The sequence below is a fragment of the Anguilla rostrata genome, chromosome 13 (assembly GCF_018555375.3).
Source record: "Anguilla rostrata isolate EN2019 chromosome 13, ASM1855537v3, whole genome shotgun sequence".
Taxonomy (NCBI): domain Eukaryota; kingdom Metazoa; phylum Chordata; class Actinopteri; order Anguilliformes; family Anguillidae; genus Anguilla; species Anguilla rostrata.
The window spans coordinates 30,569,630-30,589,021 of NC_057945.1; the positions used below are offsets into that span (position 1 = coordinate 30,569,630).

Below are 19,392 nucleotides of genomic sequence, written 5' to 3' on the forward strand. Positions count from 1 at the left end.
AAGCTTGTCATACAGGTTTATTATTTGAGTCTCTTCTTTACAGTGGGCTCATACAGTACACGGTGTATGCCATGGCCCTCCTGATCTTTCTTGTATTACATACAGTACACAGGGAAAAAAGTGTCTTTATCCTTAAGCAAAGGAAAAAACTCTTCAAAGTTTACTATTCAGCCTACTCTGATTCAGCGCCCATGACTTAGATGATTTTTTCAGCACATTATCCTTTTTTTCCTTCTATACTAGTCTCCTCTCACTGATGATAAAACTGATTCGCTTATTACGAGAATTATGACAACCTCACTATGCCACATAATGAACAAATAAAATGGCATTTCTGTTATATTCCTCCCTATATTTCTCCTTCCTTCCTGTAACGTATCTATAGGCAAAGTACCTCCAAATAAACACTGCAGGTGTAAACATGAGGTGCTGAGTGAAATGGGAATGAACTTCACATGCCACAACTACTGTGGCCTAAAGATCCAATGTGGATCAAAACATTCATTCTCGAGGGTGAATAAAGTTTTTCCAAGAGCAGTAATTGCGGTGTGTGGAGTTTTTTCCAATATTTAACATGTATGTGAACAGACATTGTCATTGACAATTATGTTAATTGTTTATAGGGTAAAATAGGCTTCATTGGCCTTCTAGGACCTATTGTCCATGAACCGTGTTCTACACATTTCACACACAGAACAGCTGACTTCTCTAGCAGGTTCTATTCCCAAGCTTTCCCAGTTGTGCAGGTGAGTCAAGAGACAAACAGAACATTTCACATTGCTAAAATAAACCTGTCTTCACAAGTCAAATTTTTCATCGCAGAATCCCCTTCATTAGTGAGATTTCTCATCACAGGTCTGCAAACAGAAGCCTCAGCATCACGCTCACAGTCATATTGTCAGCTGGTTGTTTTGTCTCATCTTCCGAATTCACAGGTGTCATGTCTCTTCTTTATTTTTATTTTTTTTCAAAACATTTCTTTTTTAACATGATTTCAACCCTGCGATTTCCAAATGGGAGAGAGAGACACAGTGAGCTGGGTGGATTGCTCTCAGGCTGCTGATATTTGCCAATCAGTGATCTGTGCAACTCAGAGAAAACAAGGGGACTTTTCCCAGGCAGAAATGCTTTATTCTCACAAGCTCTAAGAACACCACAGGAGACGTGGGCTCTGGTAATGACCCTCTGGTGTAGAAAGAATTGGGCATATTGAGGAAGATGTGCTATTAACAACCCATTGAATTTTTCCTTCAAAGTATATGTGACCACATTTCATACACTTTGTATAAAAGACATACATCCACACAGACACACACACACACACACAAACATGCACATAAACATGTGCGGTTCTGAAGGTAATGAAAGTTAACTCTCTGAACTGCGTAATGATTTTTTTCACATATATCTGCACTCCCTCCTACACAAGAGCAATCTTTTCTGAATGCGCTGCATTCAACAATTCCTCTTTGAAACATCCAACATTGACATATTCCTATCTGTTTTAAAATAATGCAGGAATTATATAATCGATGTACTGTAGTATGTGTATGATAAGGAGAGAGGTAGGAGTTGGGGAGCAGAACAAAGAAAGAGAGAGAGAAAAAAGAGATTGTGCATGGGGGGGGGGCTGTCGCCTGTGAAATAACCTGAGATATATTTGATGTCAAATATATCTTAAATTAAAGCTAAACCACATTGTGCCCAGCCTTTTTTATCATGGCAGAGTCAGAGAGAAAGAAATCATATAAAAATCAATATAAAACCTTGACTTCTAACCCCTCTTGTTAATACATCACAAATGGAGGAATTTTACACATTATCAGCTTCTCTGGCGTGATGGAAATTATGGCTGCTGCTATTTTGAAACATTCAAGAGAACGTACAAGCCATTAAATGCTTGAATACCTCCGTACTACGGGTGACCAAATGTCAAACCATGTGTAGACTGCAGTATATGAGTCTTTCAAATATAAAAAAAAACATTTTAAACTTACGACTTCTCCTACATTTGTCTCTGTCTCAGCTGACGTGCAGCACAAGTACTTGTGCTTCTCTTCTGGGTGTAGCTATGGATTCAGACCCGAATCATTAGATTTCACAATGACTTTGTGCACATGACAGTTTGTCTGTGCAAGCCAGTGTGTTGTATAATCAACCTGGGTTGGTATAATATACAGTATATTCCTGGTATTCTGTCATACCAAGTTGCTTGATGACAAGAAATCCTGGATAGAGTTATGGCTCAGTTGTTTCTGTAATCTATGGATGGCAGCTTGTCTCATTTTTCCCTCAAACAGTAAAGTTATTTGTTTGTAGAATTATGAGCGGGAAAAACAAGTAGATTGTGTGTTACAGTATGGAGTTTTTCACAATAAGAATTTTTGGTCATGGCCTTAATCCGCGTATGCGATAAGGTCAATGGTATGCAATGATTAGTTTTTTTGTTTTTCTTCTCTGCTCAAGCTGAAATGATTTAAATCGATATTGAAACAGCAACGGAGGAAGCATCCATCAGCATAATTGAAGCTTTCATTTTCATTCGGGTTGGTATTTCGGTGTTTGTTTTATTACGCTATGTTTTTTTAGCTTTGTGGTTTTCCAGAACATTGGCTGTTTGTACAGATATCTTGTATCTTTCTCACTTTCGACCCCTTTTAAAGCTGAGAATTCAAACGGCGTGAGAGCAGGGTGAACGGAGCCTTTTTGTGAACTCAGATCGTCCCAGGAAAGGCAGGGGACACTGAGGTCACTAAGAGCGCAGAGATCTGAACTCGTGGCCCCCTGCAGGGGTGGCACAGCACAGCCCAAACATGCGTCCAGGTAACAGAGGCCTGGCACTGGCCAGGAGACCTTAGTGCAGCATGCCATTGGGAGAGTAGTTTCACAGGGTGGGCAGCCAAAATAGCGTAGGAAACCATCCAGTGCTGTAGCCCACATATGTAGTATAAAACAGCAGGTACACTACGAAGGTTACCCCTCAAACTGCATATATCTTCAGCAAAAAGCATTCTGGAAATTTACAAAGTGTATCTTTTTGAACTGTTAATATTACTGTTCTGAGAAAAGTAATACAAAAAAAATGGAAAAAATAAGTTTCAGAACAAGTAAAAATTACCTGCAATTTGAAAATGCACTTTAAGACCTTATAATTGATTTAATGTTACACCTTCTGTGAATAAGACATTTCTGCAACCACCCACACACAGCCATAAGCACCTGTGTTTTTCACTGGTCTCGCACTGAGTTTAGCAGTGTCCAGGTTTCTGTTAATTCAGTTTACCTCAACCAGTCTTACAGCACAGAAAGGTAACGGTGAATAAATACTGTAAAATCTCTCTGACACTAGCCAGAAACAAACATCCCTTGGGCAGCTGTGGAAATCCCACGTCACCACAGGAAAGGAGTTGTGATTTGTGAAACCGAGCTTTAAATGGAATTCTGGGCTGTGTCTAAACAGGAGCCATCACTGAAGAAGAACCGTGCTAACAAACATACAGGCTAGCCAGCAGAGTAAGTTTTAAAAATAAATATTACAATACAAACGCATGTGTTCTATGTATACAGGATAAATAGATGCAACAGTGTCAGTCTGGCACAACCCATTGGATTTTCTGCACCTTGTTTGGAAAGCCAGAAAATATGTGCTGCTGCAAATGCAAGTCTTATCTGAAAGACGTTTAGGCACATCTCAATCTTAATAAAGGAACTGCACCCATTTCTCTTAAAGTTTAGAGTCTTTTGGTAAGTGATGCAAAGGAACAACTCCGTTCTTTAAACTAAAATCTGCACCATTTTGTGCTAATGTCATGGTTCAAACGATTACATTTATTGTGGTGTGTTAGTTGTGTTGCTGTCACTCTTTCTAACTTCCTAATTAGGACATTCAAAACACCTATAGCTAGTGGCAAATTCTCCAATTTAATATTAACTACTGTAATGTCCGCTCCATTGCCATATTATAATAACTGGAAGACAATGTAGTGGGTATATTTTATAATGATTGGTTTAATAAAATGAGAATGATTCAGTGATGTCATGAATCTAGTGCTTGAGCCCACCTCTGTTGACAATTGAATTGGCAACTCAGTATTTTCTAATCTAAAATGTTCATATGCAGATTTCATGTATTTTACATTTTGACACTTTGTACATTGTTCAAATATACAATGAAGAGAACTGAACACCTCAACTATCATGATTTGACTTGAAATAACTAACTTTTTTGTATCTGAGAAGCAATCAGAAAAGGGGCGTGGCTCAGTAGGCAGCAGTACTGTAGTTCACTGTCTCCTCTCAACTAAGTGTTGACGTGCTATTAAATAAAATGCAAGATTTCATTTAACATCAAGATTATAATTGTGGTGATGATTTGTCCAGAATACTGTGACAAAGCATGATAAGCTTAATTCAAGATCAACTAAAATAATTAATTATTTTACTGCAGAATTAAACTAGGCAACAGGGCACCACAGCGTCATGACTGGAAAACATTTCTGTATGTAATTACCCATCAGGACCTTGGGCAGTGGCAGACCTTGGATGCCTACAGGCACTCAGAGCTGGGGTTTAGTGGTAATCCACCCATGTTTTCCCCATTGCTTCTGTCAGCTCAGGTATAAAGGGCAGCCAGCTGCACCTGGGAAAACAGATCTTCATGGACATGGACTGTATGCTTTTTATCCTCAGCCTTCAAAATGGTTAAAAAGAACTACAGAATTTCTGAGCCCAGTTTGAAAAATTTTTCGGTTACTTTTTCTGCTGTCACATCCTGGTGAAAGGGGGCAAGCTGAATGGCTTTTCGCTGCCTTTAAGTCCTAAGTCCATATTTTCCACTGAATCCATATCCGCTATCACACCCAACATTCCGAAAATATGTTTTCCAACTAGCAGTTAATCAGGTGTCCGACTTGTGAAGCAATAAGCAGATATCAGAGAGATCTCCATCAGCGATCATTTTGACAGTGCACAGCACAGACCAACAAAAAAAGCAGCAGCATCGACACTTTTCGCACCTCGGTATAGCTTTTAATCATTTTAATTTGTAGGGGCCCTTTTTCGACGGGACAGCTGATGAGTTATTGTTGTCAAAATGATAAAGTCTGTTTGGAGAAACAGGAGAGGCGCAGATGGAGAAGAGGGTGTTAACATCGCTCTCTGTCTCTGGATGAGAAGTTTTTCCCTGACGCACACTGTCTTTCGCAACTCACGTTACACTTAACAGATTAATTAGAAGTGTGTGACAGGACTGCAGCGCTCGTCTTTTAGTTTGTTAGCAGGAAACGGAAGATATATCTCTCACTGGGAGGGAGGACTCTGCTGGGAGAGAAGGGTGGAAGCTTTCAGGTGGATGTTTTGTCAGAGATCTTTTGTCTTGCTAGGGGAGGAATACACTTGCTCAGGAAAGCAGTCGAATGAAGTTTGTTTACCACTGACAACTAACAAGCCAATATGTCATTCTGTCACAACCTGCCAAGTGTTTACAGCATGTACAACATCATAAGTGTAAACGGAGATGGTGCTTCAACACAGATCTTAGAATCGCACATGCACCAGTACCAGCAGAATCACACGTGCACCAGTACTGTCAAAAACATTTTGCTGTTTTATGCTCTCTTGGAGAAGTACTTTGAATTTACCCAGCGGAAAATGTAAAGGACTGGCAGATGAATGGGTTTTTGTTGATGGTGAGTACAGGAGAGATTTTTTTCCCAACAGGAAATAAATAATTTCACATTAAAGTCTTCATCTGCCCATAATGTGCCCAAAGTAGAACAGCATTCAGAGGGTACACTAAATCATAATTAATAATGTGTTATAATGATGGGCCACTGCACCAGCAAAATCATGTTTTTTGGAGTGAACACAAGCACGCTCCTCCACTGCGTGGAGTTTTTAGTCATTTTCTTAATAATTCATATCCCTTTATCAATGAGCTCTGCAATGTCTATACTGCTGTTCTGTGTAGGGATGGAGTTTTGCTGAGGTATTGTTTGTTGTGAAATGCAACCACCATTATGTATTATATGAGTGAATAAGAGCACATATCCACACACATTGCCATGAAATTATATCTGTACACAATGTGAAAATATTGATTATGACAGCAAGAAACTTCAATACCCTGCTTACTGCTACGCGTGGGCACAGAAAATAATATGATTATTTATCTGTTGTATAAATATGCCTTTGTTTACGTCTTATTTAAAAAAATGTGTATTGAAAACAAAAGTGAACTTACTAGTGCTCATGTTCCTGTCAGTAGGCTGGGGTACAGCGTGCCAGGGAGACCCCAGGCAAGTGTGCAGTCCAGATGAGCTTTTCAGCTTGAAGGAGACTGTTTAAGCCGTTTCCTTTAACATTCAGCATTTCTCTGTGTGCAGGGGAAAACACAAATACAACTTATAAGGGCTGTTTAGCCATTGAAAGTACATAAAAAGGGACATAAATGAATAATTATCTCAAGCTAGACGGGTAAAAAGGACAGATGTGTCTATAGATATTTGCCTCTCTAATAAGATGATGAATAGCATGTCATAAAAGCTGTTCAGCTGCCAGAGTAATGAACACAGAAGAGCACAGTAGCCCACTCGGTTTCAGACGAAATTGCTGGAGGAAAATAAGACCAACAAAGTACAAGGACCTTCCATCAGCTCCCTACTATTCCACACTAATTGCCAAAAACATTATATTTGTTGTTAGTGTACAACTCTGATGACCATAACTTCAGATGAAACATGTACCAAGAGCCAAGCGTACAAAGACAGAGGTACCATTTCCAATGAGTTGTGAAATGCTCACGGGATCACTTGACGGTTTGCATTTATGCAAATTAGCAAATCTGTGTGTGTGTGTGTGTGTGTGTGTGGAGGAAAGAAGGAAAGAGAAAGTGAATGTTTCAGTAATAAGAGCTGCCTTTTACTGAGGCTGAACTTCAACTTAGGAAAAAAGCAACCTTATCCTTAGTTTATTTAAAGCTTTCTTTGAGCTGGGCCGGAAAAAGTGAAACCGTCACACATCTGTAGTCATGGATCGCAATGAATATTAATAGGATGACTATAGAAGTTTGCCATCATGCTAGTTGGCAGTGTGACAATAAATAAATAAATAAATGAAATTAAGTGCTACAGTATACTGAATAATTTATAACAGAATCCACTGCTCCTTAGCTTAAGTAAATTAACAGGGGAAACAGGAAAGTGAAAATATCTTCAGTGTCATACTTTTGTTTTTTGCGGGCAAAAAAATGAATAATTCCCTTTTCACATTTTTTAGCTGCAGTGATTCTTTATGTGACCATCCTCTCTGCGTTTTTCATTTTTTATCTTTGGTGTTGTGGTTTAATGAGTTTTATCTCATTGAGTGTAGTTTCTCTTTCCTTCAAATTCTGGCACAGTTGCACTTTTAAAATAGGTTTTCTTAATAAATGATATTTCGTGGGCTCTGGGTGATGTCCAACAAAAACAAAAGGGTCTGCTTTTGGGAAAGGAGAGGGAGGGAGGGAGGCAGCGAGAGAGAGAGGGAGAGAGAAGGGGTGAGAGAGAGAGAGAGAGAGAGAGAGAGAGAGAGTGAAAGAGAGAAAGAGAGTGTGTGGAGGGGGAGCTCTGTCGGATGTACTTATAGAAGAGCAATCTAGTATTTTTGTTTCAAATTTCAAGAATATTTCTAACGATGTGTACTGTATGTCCATATTACACAAATGAATATTGCATTTTCCAAAATGATCCATTTATACCAAACAGTCACATTGATTTTATATGGATCCATAACATAAGCACTATATAAACATGTGACCATGTGCTAGTGTGATAAAGAACTACTGTAGGTTATAAGTTCAGTTACTAGGTGGGGTACTAGTGTGATAAAGAACTACTGTAGGTTATAAGTTCAGTTACTAGGTGGGGTACTACTGCTGTAGCTCAGAACAAAGTACTCAAGACCTGAATTGTACCCAAAATATCCACCTGTACTGTGGGATAATATAGATAGTTTATTCAAGGTATGGAAGTAAGTTGTCTTGGATACATTGATAAATAAGATGTATTCATATGCTAACATAACATGCAAACATAAGTGCATAAAGAAATGCATAAAGTAATGAAGTATAGAGTGTACATATATACATACTGTATATACAGACGGGTGACAAATTAATGTAAAAACCTGAATAAATGAGCGGAGAAACATAACAAACGTGGGTGCTTCCATACAGGTGTACTGCATGATACAGTTAAGCAATTAACATCCTATCATGCTCTGTGGCATGCATAAAAATGCTGAACAGGCCCAGTTGACTCAATTTTGGATCAAGATGGCAAGAGAAAAGATCTGAAGTGACATTGAAAGAGGGTTCATTTTTGGGGCACGGATGGCAGGAGCTTCAGTCACAAAGACTGCTCAACTGGCTGGTATTTCAATAGGAACAGTGACTTAAGTGACATCTGCATTTAGATATATATTATATATATATATATATATATATGCTCCATTTGAACTATGCTATTTAAATATGGTAAATACAACTGTTTATGCCTCACGCATGCAGTTGCCACAGCAGACCCCGCCCCCCAAGTGAAGTGTTTCACGGTTCAGTACAACATATAATGAGTAAAACACATTGCCCCTTCGGCGATATGCATCTCCAAGGAGTCTGAAGACAATAACCTTCCAGAGCTCATTTTCACAAAGACAAGAGACAAGTAGATGTTTTTTTAGTTGATTTTTCAGACCCTCCTAGACACTTCGGCTTTGTGAGGCTGGGGTTTGCTGTAGGCTCTGTTCTCCAACTGACGTCTTCCCTAACAGCCGTAAAGCAAGAAAAGCAGCCCTGAGCCTTTCTTCCTCTTTACTGTCCTCTGCATCCTCTCCCAAACACAACAAGAAGGATGCTGCAGCTGTGCTACTTTCCCCAATAAGTCGGCTACATGCCGCCCGGTGCTTTCTCATGTTTTCTTTTCTATGGAGTCTTTTCCATGGCTGGAATATTCTAGAATATTAAAGGGTAAAATGTAATGTGCGGCCATGCCTTTTGATTTTATTTATTTTGTGTCAAAAATAGTACCGTGAAATATTTATTTCATTTCAAATTTCATAAAACTACGGTATTCAATCAACATTTAACTAATAATTAAATACAATACAATGCAATGCATTTCTGTGTTTGTTAAATGAAGTTAGTCGTGTTTATTTGTTAAAAGGTCTGGACATAGATTGAATGTACTAGGTGCAAAGATGGAGGTTCAGAAAGTAGACGTCCAGCCCAGTATTATGTTCCTGCCACCTGGATTTCATAATTAGCACAATTCTTCAGCCAGGAGGTAGAACTAATTAGTGAAATCAGCTGGCTGAGTTCATGGGTGGAAGAAACACATGGCAGAACTTTTATTTTCTGACCCTTGGACTTTCCACCCCTGACTAGGAGTATATTTGGTCATCAAAGGACCTCTATAAATAAACTGGTGCTAAGCAGAACAGAACAGTTTAATTTCAGATACTCATATCATATGTCTGTAAGGCAGACTTTAAAAAGATGCAAATGTTTTTTTTTTCTTCTTTGTCCCCTGTGATTACCTCTCTGCCCAGCCCAACCCTTTTCCCAGTGACAAGATTACAGTATGGGGGTATATATATGTCCACCTAGAATTGATAAGTAACAGTAATTACTCTCCTATATTCAGATTATATGGTTAATCTTAACATTCCAAGGCAGCTTTATGTGCATGAAATGGAAGGGGCGTTTCCATCTGCATTCTGGCCTCTGTGAGTAGTCCAAGGTAGGAAGTGCTCACCCTTAATTGTATATGCCTTATACCTTTAGCAACCCTTATGTCTTTGAGCATGAGCCTTTGTATTTGTGTAAATTGTAAATTGGCTTAGAGCCAGAGCCAGACCAATAATTAAGCCATATGGATGTATTCACTTAAATCTGTGTCAAAAATAGAAGCAAGGAATTATCATCATTACATTAAAAAAGATAGGTCAGGTAAACACTGTGACAGCAGCTTCCGTATGGAGATGGGCTGCCACGAATCTCACAGATAGTACCTAAATCAAAAGGCAGCTGTTAAATGCAAATGCACTCGTCAACAGACGGTAATGAGAACCTACACCATGCTGACAAACTTGGAAATATTCAGACAGCTGCAGACCTTCAAATGTGGAAATTCACCTACACAAACTCACATTACACATCCTGCTGCGTGCGTCATTCAGCTCCGGTGAACGGAAGATCCTACTGACCATGATGAAATCAACGTTCAAAAAGGACCTGCGAAGGCACCAATCAACCACCTCTGCTAGTTTTGCCGATTCTGTCACCCCCCTCTAGTGGTCCAGTGTTGCAAGTGTCAGAGCCATTCACTTTGGGGACACTTTTTCTGACGGACTGAGGGACACTACCAACCCTTTGACCTTGGATTTACATTTCTATGATACAGGATCAGCTGAATCCACATTAGCTAATCTGCAGCTGAACAGACTGTGGGCAAAAATCCCATCAATTATAAATTCAGGAAAGACTCCTATCTCTGTTAACTTCATATGCTTTAAAACTACTCAGCTGAGGACGTTTTTCTATCTTTAATGAAACAATGGCATTTTTTGTTAAGAGTCCCAGTGCCACCACCACCCCTTGTCCATAATAACAATGATGGGTGCCATGCAAAGCAATGACTGCATTCTACAGCCTCTGCTTAAGGGCGGTGCTGCTCAGCGCCGCATTGATTGCTGAGTATATAGTGTAATTAATACGGAGAATAATACAATGCAAATCTGCCATTGGTGTCACATTATTTCAGGGTTAGGCAGCTGTCCCTCCACAACATGTAAACATAGAAAATGATTTTGTTGTTGTTTCACTGCTTTCCCTCAGCTTGCGCATTTGCAACACTTGGAAACAACACTTTAAAAACTCCTACCTGTAATACCCTGCATGAACCTTTGTTCCAGCTAAATCCCAGAATCTCACTCTGCTCCTGGGGGTAAAAATGCTGTCAATAACAGCTCACTTCACAGGTTTGATTCACAGAGAGGCCGTGGAATCAGAAATTATTCTCCCATCCGCTCTGCCTGTACACAGCCACCGCCTGATCTACACGATCCCACAGAAAAACGCGTGTTGTCTACAGAAAAAGCAGTAGGAAGTTATGTAGTCAAAACATCGTAAACAATATTTTTTAAATTTCCAAAATATTCTCTCTTCTGGGTTTTTCTGCAGCCCTGTCAAAAATGGTCTGTGGTACTGAAATGGCTCAAAAAATTCCAATACCATTATGAAAATTCAGCCCCTGGAGTGTTCCAAACAGTGTCAAATGCACACCATTTTAAGTATTTGGTACAACCCCAAAACAGCCGATTTGAATATAACTCCATTCCATTTAATAACCTGCATATGTGTATGTGCATTTAAACATTAAAACAGCATTACATTCGCATGGTGGGTTTGCAAAGGATTCAGGACACAAATAAAGAGGAGTGTAACATGACTAGTGTGATGGCAACATAAAGAATAAAACCACATGACTGGTTGTCTGGACATGCATGGTGGTATTTTGTGTGTGTAAGAGGAGGTATAAACAGTAGCCAGGATTTATCTTTGGATTATTTAGGGTTTATCTGAGTGCTTGGGGTGAGTGCAGAGTGGAAAACGTGGACAGGTTTAAAATGTAAAGGATCTTCAGCCGAACAATAGTGAGCATGTGTAATTTGCACAAATAATTCACATGAATTCATATCCGACTGTCAACATAAGGCACATGCTGCAGGGCTGACAGAAAAATGCTGTTGATATAAGATTCTTTGTCTCAGTTTCAGATTTTAAGGGAGGTGCAGTTTGCAGATAATTTCTTTTTCCCAGTAGATCATCTGCACATTCTTCTAAAGGAGATTAATCTACTCAGTCTTTGGGCACTGTGTATAATGTAGAAGTAGTGAGTTATCTGCACACAAATAAGTAATCAAAAATGTACTTTTTAGTTATATTTATGAAATTAATGATCAATGAGTAGACTCTACTATTCAGGTAGGCAAATGCAGCAATAGCCAATCAGCCTACACCGTTGCTGACCTCTGGTCAGAGTTAAGTTTACTCTGTGTGTTTGTGCAGCTCCCTTCAGCTCTAAAACTTATATTTTTCTTCAGACTGAGAATGGATGACCTTGCTACATTTTTGACTTGGACATGTTTATCAGGGGCACCTTAGAGAATAAAATACCTTGTTAAGGAATAACAGCAGTGACCTGTAACCTCCTTGTTATAAGCTCAATAGGTTTTGTGCTGTACTGGTAAGTGCTTTCAGACGTGATAGACCATCATGAACAATGAAGAGACTGAAGTGCTCATGATAACCTTGATCACCATGGAGCCAACTGCAAAGCATTGAACATGTGACTCCAATTAAATCTTTTAGTCAGTGAATAACCAGTTTGTGTGGGAGGTGAGAACAAACTTTCAAAGCTAAGGTTCTAATACAGTGAAGTGCTATTGCCATCTACAGGCCAGAGACTGCTGACAGCAGCTGTACTTGTGTTGAGAAAGCAGCTCCTTATTCTGATCTTGTGTTATAATTCTTAATGCCTGTGTGTTTTAATAATAAAAAAAGATTATTAAAGTTGTACAACTATAATGCCGGTTATGTTTTTTTCAGTCAAAAAAGCTCAGAAAAAGCCTTAATGTGATTCAGCTGGAAATCCCACATCTAACCCAGCATACTTTAAAGAAACAATGGGCAGCACAGTGAGGTGAAGAACTTAAAGGTGTTTTCATAATGACCCAGATATCATCGCCAGACCATATTTATTTGGTGTTTCAACAGAGCAAAATTTTTATCTAAATTAATACTATAGCAGCAGAAAATGGTTGATGCATACAGGGTTAGTCTTCTGGCCAAGGCAAACTCTGTCGTACAAAACTACAGTATTTTCAGAAAAAAGTTACTCTTTTCTGTTCATTTTCTGGTAGTGTGGTTTTTACTTTTAGCATTTAGGATTCAAATACAATTGTTGTTATTATATTGATAAGAGGAGTAGGCAGATGCAGCTGACAAAAATATTATCTGTTCCATTAGTGGAAGAATCATGTATACGAGATGGATTCCTGTTTCATATGAAATAAAGACAACATGTCATTTACATCACCTTCTATAACAGCTGTTTCTTAAGCACTGTTTACTACATACAATAAAATTTGTTTTGGCTTTGTTGTGCAGCTTCAGTTCTAAAAGGTATATAATGTGTGGGGGGGGGGGGGGATTACAAATCAGATGTTAGCTCATAATATTAATTGAAAGATAAAAGAAAATCATTGTAGGCAAGGACACTAAATGTGGAAAGCGCACTTAAGTTGGCTACAGTTGGCTATGGTCATACATAATTTGTCAATATTGTGCACAGGATATATCTCGCACTGGACAATATTGCGACCAATCTTGCCCTCTAGTGTTGAAGATGTAAAATGACATCCCATAGCATTCAAAGTATAATGCGCCAAGGCAATGTACTTCTTAAAACATAAAAAATGAATTTAAGTAAATATTATACAAGAACATTACAAATAATGCATTGTTTGCATCCCTTTTAGCATGAATGTATTTTGAGCGAAGCACATGACAGGAATATCAATTATAATCTATTTTGTCTGAGGAATAAATGATAAAGTAGTGTTATATGCATAATTATTCCAGGAGTTTTTGTTGTTGTTGTTGTTATTATTATTATTATTATTTAGTGTTGTTATAAATTTTATTTTTACATTTTATTTATTTCTAAGCACACAAAGTCACTGAAAATAAGGCACTAAAATGGTATATGAAAGCAAAATGCAGAGAACATACATAAACAATAAAGCAAAGCTGGAGAAAATATGACTGTAATGAAAGTGACATCACACGAAGGGCTAACTGCAGTTATATATAAACATTAGCTGTCTCCATTATAATGCAGTTCTGTGCTTTCAAGGTTTAAACTCCAGCTAAGCACACTGCACTTGACCTCAATAGATCTGTCCATGCAGGCTTCTTGTTTCCCACAGATTTTTAAATAACTGCATCTGAATGATAGTGGTGAAATAATTTATTTGATTGTACTACCACCCCAGACCTAGCCCTATGCATTTGACTAATGGAAGTTATGCTGTTGAGAGAACACAGTGTCTGGTTGTGCTTTTTTGGTGGCTCTATGTTAAAAAAAAGAACTGTTTGTATATTTTTTTAAAATGTTTATGCAGGAACAATGGTGGAAACACACTTGGACTGCAGTTTCACTACTGCAGTCAAGACGGCAAGCACGTATTGTACTTTCCTCTTCATATTTCGGGGGCTGTTTGTAAAGGTAGTTTACGGATCAAAATTGCAATCCCTGCCAAAAAAACCTACAGTGCCCACAAGCAGCGCACAAGTGGCCCGCCGTCAGCACAGCTGTCAGTCCGCCAGCGTTTTGCAAATCGGCACTATGGGGGTCCCCTCGAGGAGAGCTGAGCTGAGGTGAGGCAATTGAGATGTGGATCAGCTGTTGAAAGAAACGTTTTTGCGAAACACTGGCAGACAGACAGTTGGCCCCGGCGGCAGTCGAATGGGTGCTTGCCTGCAGGGGCTACAACAGTATATATTAATTATGACAAGCTATTTGACAAAAGCACATATTTCAAACTATAGGAAGCAGTACACAGCATGATGTATACGTTAGCCACTTATTTAAAACTGTGCGTGGGCCCTTATTCCATTCCAGTGTTCATGTATCATTTGACAAAAACACATTAAATATTGCAAGCTGGCTGGAAACTGCATTACAAACTTATGCTTATGTACAGTATACAAACTTATTCAAATGTTTTTTTTCTGTTCACATTGTATGTTCTGTGTATTGTTTGTTGTCCATCAAGGACCACATCGGAAAAAAGTGTTTTAGTATGCTTTTATATGTCATCCTTGTACTTTTAAAATTTGCTCTATATTACAGTATTTTTTTTATACATGGAAAATATAAAGTTTCCATAAAACATAAAGTTCTGTTTTGCCCTGAATTTTTGCATTTTTGCATTACGTAAATGTTGGACTGAGATCCAACAGAACATAAATTATTTATTTAATATTTTCCCCCTTTTTATTCCCAATTTGAAAAACCCAATATTATTTTATCCACCCTCACTGCCATAAGCAGTCAGCACTGGCACAGTCTGGATTCGATACAAGACCACAGAGCGCATCCATGCACTAGAATAGTGCTTTAACAGCATGAGCCAGATCAATAAAAAAATCACCACAGCGATTCATAGCTGCAGTGTCCTCATTAGCCAGGAACAGGCATGAGCATCCTCTAAAATACATGTAGCCAGCTGCCATTTCTCACTCTGTAGCCCGCAAGCTCAGCTGCACAGTCATGATAGCACTACTTTGGCGAGCGGCACAAACAGAGTGTATTCAACCAGTGCTGATGTGGGAGGATTACCCTGGCAACAGAACCCCCCGCCCCTCGGTGATGGTATTGCCCATTATACCCCCCCCCCCCCCACTTGGTGATGCTATTGCCCATTATACATTGCCTTGTAAGGCTGCTGGCCATAATCAGCACTCTCACAACAGGGAAATAATTCCGAGCCACAGGGGTCCATCACTGCACATAGAATGATTGCTATCGATAGAAATGCCAACCGACCGCCCCTTTGAGTTTCCTCATTGTCTCTCTCAGCACATGGAGCTTCTCAGCCAGGCGCCAAATCGCAAAAACTGCCACCGTCCCCCAACCCCCCATCCCACACGCACGCAAATAATTCCTTTTGAATTAGGACAATAAATGTAATTACATTAGGAAATACTTTCACCCACGTGCATTCTTCTGATAATTATTCACTGGCTGTCAACCAAAATACCATAAAACTGAAATTTTGAGCATAACGTGTACATATATACCATGATACAATATCTGTTGTTTCAATAAATTTCTTCCTTGCCACTTTTCATCTAAATTCATTTCTGAACCTTTGAATACTGTATTGAATTATTTTTGGACTATAAACGGAGCTTCGTGTTTTATGTGCCTGTATATGTGGAGGACATGACTGTGCTGGAGCTGAACCTGATCAAAATTAATTAGCTGCATGTCTAATAGGCCATGTAAAAAAAAACACATGAAACAGATTGCGTAATAACATGGACATCTGTGTATTTTAACTTGGATATACACAACACTCTAACTGATAAATCAACACATACCGTATAGGGAAATAAAGAATTACAACAGCCTTGTTATTTATAGAAAGTTGTGCTTATATAGTTTCCAAAGTATGTTTTTTATTTTAAAACAAAGGATATTTCTCCTTTGTTTTTTTATGAGAAGTAATAACTTTGATTAATAAAATAGAATATAAAAATATTTTTATTCAATTCCTCACTGCCCCCAACACTTTAAATACAAATAAAACAACTGCATGCTTTTAAAAAAAAAAAATGACCTGCATTTAGAGGCTAGCGATATATACTAAATAAAATACATTGCTTTGAATCTGCTCTACTCTTTAATGTAGAGTTCCTATTAGCATGCCACAGTTCTCACCACTAGATATTGGTTCCTTTGCCATAGCTTTGACAATAAGATATATGATAAAACATATTACATTGAGATTTTGACTGGCCTGCTTTAGGTTTCATAAACTTGTTGGAAGAGGGACACAGTCTACCTGTTCCATGTACAACCATACATCCAGATTTCATGCAGCGGAAATAAAATGGTAGCAGCATAAATCAGTTGAACAGCTCAACAAACAATCATTGTGACTGAAGGATAACACTGGTAGTTTTCATTTTTTCAGTATCATCATCAAACCCTACGAAAAGACCAAAGCCGATAATGTGTCTGCCCAACTTACTAATAATTTACCCTACAAAAAATCATTATCCATCTAGCCAATGCCAAATCACCAGAAAGCAGAGAACTCCATTGTCCAAAAAAAACAATTAAAACAAGTCAAAGAGACATACTGTTGCTTTAGTCAGAATAATTCTCCATTACAATGAACTAATTACTTTATAAACTTGATTGAGTAAAAAAAAGTACAAAGTGACAACGATTGCTTTTTTGGTATGTGGAAAGTAGTTTGGCATGGCACCAAAATACTGAAAAATAGTCCCCATTGAAATGAACAATTTGAAGTAAATTTGATAAAAAGTACACTGGTCATGTATTTTGCGATAACAGGTTGCATTTTCTGAAAATGAAAATATGTATTTCTGCACTGCATTCAATGACTTCAGCACACAACTGAAATGAATGACTTTCCTGGTTGAACGCTAAATTTGGTAGGAAAAAAGTACTGAGAAACGGACAGAAACATTTTCAGTTTAGGTATTTTCATATGACATGACATGCTGAATGATACTGAATAAATTAAAATTACCAGTATTATCCTTTAATAGGACATCAAGTATATGAAGCAGTATAAATTTACAGATAATACTCAGCTCACCCTCTCTATCTACTCAGTGTATAAAAATAAATTTCAACGTTAAAACGGCAGAATTTCTGCTGAGAATTCTGCTCGAGGCATTATAACGAATTCCTCCGCGCAAGCGGGGAAAGGTAGGTCCCCTCAGAGGAGCACAGCGCAGTGCCTTCCCTCGAGCTGTGGGACCCCCCATCAATCCTGTAAGAGATGGAGCTGTAGTAGACAAAGTTGGTGTGGCAGCCTGGGTGGTCGTGGTGCGAGAGGGCGGGGCTGTCGCAGGCGCCCAGCTGGTAGCAAACGCAGGGGCAGAGGGAGCGGAGGCGGGACTCCGCTTTCGGCGGGTGCAGCCGTTGGAGGTACAGCTGCTCCAGTTCCTGCTCCTGGTCCTCACTTGGCGAGGGGATCAGGTTGATGCAGCTCGCGCTCTCTTCCACGGGCAGGAAGAGCATGCTCCTGCTGCACCCGTCCTCGTCCGAACTGAGCCCCCCGCGCCTCCCCGAAGCTCCCCATGCCCGGCCCCGCCCTCTCTTGAACGACGCCCGCTCCGCGGCGTCACGGCGCTCGTCCTCCGAGTTCATAGTGAGGAAGCGGAGCACCACCAGGTTGAGGAAGGCCCCGATGACCGTCAGGCCTACCAGGATGTACATGAAGCTGAAGGCCACATAGGACGTCTTCTCCTGCAGGTCCTCCTTCTTCTGCAGAGCCACAAAGTCCCCAAAGCCGATGGTAGTGAGGGTGATGAAGCAATAGTAGTATGCGTGGAAGAAGGTCCAGCCCTCATAGTAGGAGAAGGTGGCCGCCCCAATGCCCAGGGTACCAATACAGGACAGGAAACCCACCAGCACCATGTTCTCCATGGAGACCTCTGTCCGCCGCAATCCAAGGCTTTGTTTGGTCTTCCTCAGCAGGTAGCGAACGAAGGTGTTCATCCTCTCCCCCAGGCTTTGGAACATCACAAGCGTAAGGGGGATCCCTAGCGCAGCATAGAACATGCAGAACACCTTCCCACCATCTGTACCAGGTGCTGCATGGCCATAGCCTGCAGGATCACAGCATAGTCACACACAGTATTACAATCTGGTGTTTTCATCATCAGCATGTGCAAAAGTGCCTGATGCTTGGGGGAGCCGGATGGAAGGTACGGTTAAATGCAAACATACTGGACAGTGATGCAATTTGTGTTGCCATGGCTCTGTACTCCAGCACCTTGCACTTGAAATAAAACAATGAAATTTTGGTTGAAGTGAAGACTGTCAGTTTTAATTTGAGGGCATTTACATCAATATTTGGTGATCAGTGTAGGAATTGCAGCCATTTTCATACAGTCAGTCAACATGGACATCTTAGCAAAGAAACTTCCAGAAGCTACAGGCTGATCTCAGATCAGCTCTTGCTGATCAGCTGGTTGTAGTTGTCTGAGCAGCAGTGTAAACCAGACAAAGTTGCCTTTTTATTTAAATTGGGGGGAAGGGTTAAAACCTAGAGCCTGAAGTGTACAGAAACTTCTCCTCAGATCCAACCAAATGCCTCAAAAGTTATTGGACGGCTCTTCACCTTGCAGCAGGACAATCACCCCAAACATACTGCTAAAGCCACAGAGGAGTTTTTGGGGCCAAAATGTGGAATGCTCTTGACTGACCAGTCCTTAATCCAAATGAACATGCGTTTCATTTGTTGAAGACAAGACTTAAAGAAATGCCACAGAAACTAACAGGAAATGAAGATGGCTGCAGTATAGGCCTGGCAGAACATCCCCAGGGAAGATGCCCAGCATCTGGTGATGTCTATTGGTCACAGACTTCAGGCAGTCATTGAATGCAAAGTATTTGCAACAAAGTGCAAAATATAACAACTTTATTTCAGATTATGTTCATTTGTCCAGTTACTTTTGCTCCCCTAAGATGGGGGTACTATGTATAAAAGCGCTGCAATTCCTACATGGATCACCAATATGGATGT

General features: G+C 39.6%; 1 protein-coding gene and 1 long non-coding RNA gene across 2 annotated transcripts in view; both read right to left on the minus strand.

Moving 5' to 3' along the window:
- The window catches only part of LOC135238605 (uncharacterized), a 26,298-nt gene continuing 6,906 nt past the window's right edge, over window positions 1-19,392 (minus strand). The window contains exons 2-3 of the long non-coding RNA XR_010325155.1: window positions 6,242-6,373; window positions 1-1,000 (exon numbers count right to left, since the gene is read on the minus strand). This is a non-coding gene — a long non-coding RNA (uncharacterized LOC135238605). The remainder of the gene's footprint in view (window positions 1,001-6,241; window positions 6,374-19,392) is intronic.
- LOC135238604 (potassium channel subfamily K member 15-like) overlaps window positions 16,130-19,392 on the minus strand; it is a 5,414-nt gene continuing 2,151 nt past the window's right edge. The window contains exon 2 of the mRNA XM_064306676.1: window positions 16,130-18,472. Within this exon, the coding sequence (XP_064162746.1) occupies window positions 17,535-18,472 (938 nt within the window). The 3' untranslated portion in view covers window positions 16,130-17,534. The remainder of the gene's footprint in view (window positions 18,473-19,392) is intronic.